Consider the following 1,382-nt stretch of genomic DNA (forward strand, 5'->3'; position numbering starts at 1 on the left):
TGGGTAGAGTGCCATGGCTTCACTGCTCACAGCAACCTCCAACTCCTGGGCTCAAGCGAGTCTCCTGCCTTAGCCTCCTAAGTAGCTGGGACCACAGGCGCCTGCCACAGTGCCGGGCTATTTTTTGGTTGCAGCCATTATTGATGTTTGGCGGGTCTGGGCTGGATTCGAACCCACCACCTTAGGTGTATGTGGCTGGCGCCTTAGCTGCTTGAGCCACAGACGCCGAGCCAGTCTTGCTGTTTCTCAAGCTAGTCTTGAACTGCTGAGCTCAAGCAATCCACCCACCTCAGTCTCCCAGAGTGCTAAGATTATACGCATGAGCCACCTCACTTGACCATCTTAATCATTTTTAAATGTACAGTTTAGTGGTATCAAATACATCAGTAGTGTTGTACAACTATCCTTACCACCCATCTCCAAAACAGTTTTAATCATATAAAACTAAAACTATGCCCAGTAAACATTAGTAGACATAATTCTCCCTTTTTTCCAACCCCTGGTAACCCATCCTACTTTCTGTCTCTGATTTTTGACTACTGTGAGTACTACATATGAGTGGAATCATATAATATTTACTTTTTTGTGACTGTCTTATGATTTAGCGTAATGTCCCCAGGATTCATACATGTTGTAGCAGCATATTTTATAGTTTTCTTCCTCTTTAAGACTAATAGTCCATTATATGGATATATCACATTTTGCTTGCTCATTTGTTTTTAGTGAACACTTGAGTTACTTTCCTATTTTAGCTGTTGTGAATATTGCTTTTGTGAACATGGGTGTACAAATGTTTTTTATTGATTTTATGTTCACATTCCCAGGTCAGGTATATTGAAGGGCTTCGTGTAGATATCATTGGTGGTTTTTAACATTGTTTTGCCACAGAACTAACAGTATGGTGAGTGGGGTAAAAGAGCTTGCATATTTCCTTTCAGGTTTTGTCTTGACCTAAACATAGCATTGTTGTTCACCATGTGATGTGTTTCCTTTTCAGGCTCTTACAGCACTACTTTCCGATGATAGCAAGTTTGGATTCATTGTAATAGATGGTAGCGGTGCACTTTTTGGCACTCTCCAAGGAAACACAAGAGAAGTCTTACACAAATTCACTGTGGATCTCCCAAAGAAACACGGTAATATAGAAGGAGAATATGAGCACACTTGCTTTGTGTCTAGCAATAAAAAAAAAAATAGTATGATGCAGGGGAAGCAAAACCAGATGATGGGAGAGATGCACCCTGGGATGACTTATGACTCATTGGTTCTTATGGCTCTTTCTTGGCATCAAAATTATTAGTAGTCGGTCTCTGAAAAAAATTTGCAATTTGGCTCGGCGTAGCTCAACCGGCTAAGGCGCCAGCCACGTACACCTAAGGTGG

General features: G+C 41.5%; 1 protein-coding gene across 1 annotated transcript in view; it reads left to right on the forward strand.

Annotated features, from left to right (window-relative positions):
* ETF1 (eukaryotic translation termination factor 1) overlaps positions 1 to 1,382 on the forward strand; it is a 38,153-nt gene that overhangs the window by 30,385 nt on the left and 6,386 nt on the right. The window contains exon 5 of the mRNA XM_023514659.1: positions 998 to 1,196. Within this exon, the coding sequence (XP_023370427.1) occupies positions 998 to 1,196 (199 nt within the window). The remainder of the gene's footprint in view (positions 1 to 997; positions 1,197 to 1,382) is intronic.

This window comes from Otolemur garnettii, unplaced genomic scaffold (assembly GCF_000181295.1).
Source record: "Otolemur garnettii isolate 467f Iridium unplaced genomic scaffold, OtoGar3 scaffold00003, whole genome shotgun sequence".
Taxonomy (NCBI): domain Eukaryota; kingdom Metazoa; phylum Chordata; class Mammalia; order Primates; family Galagidae; genus Otolemur; species Otolemur garnettii.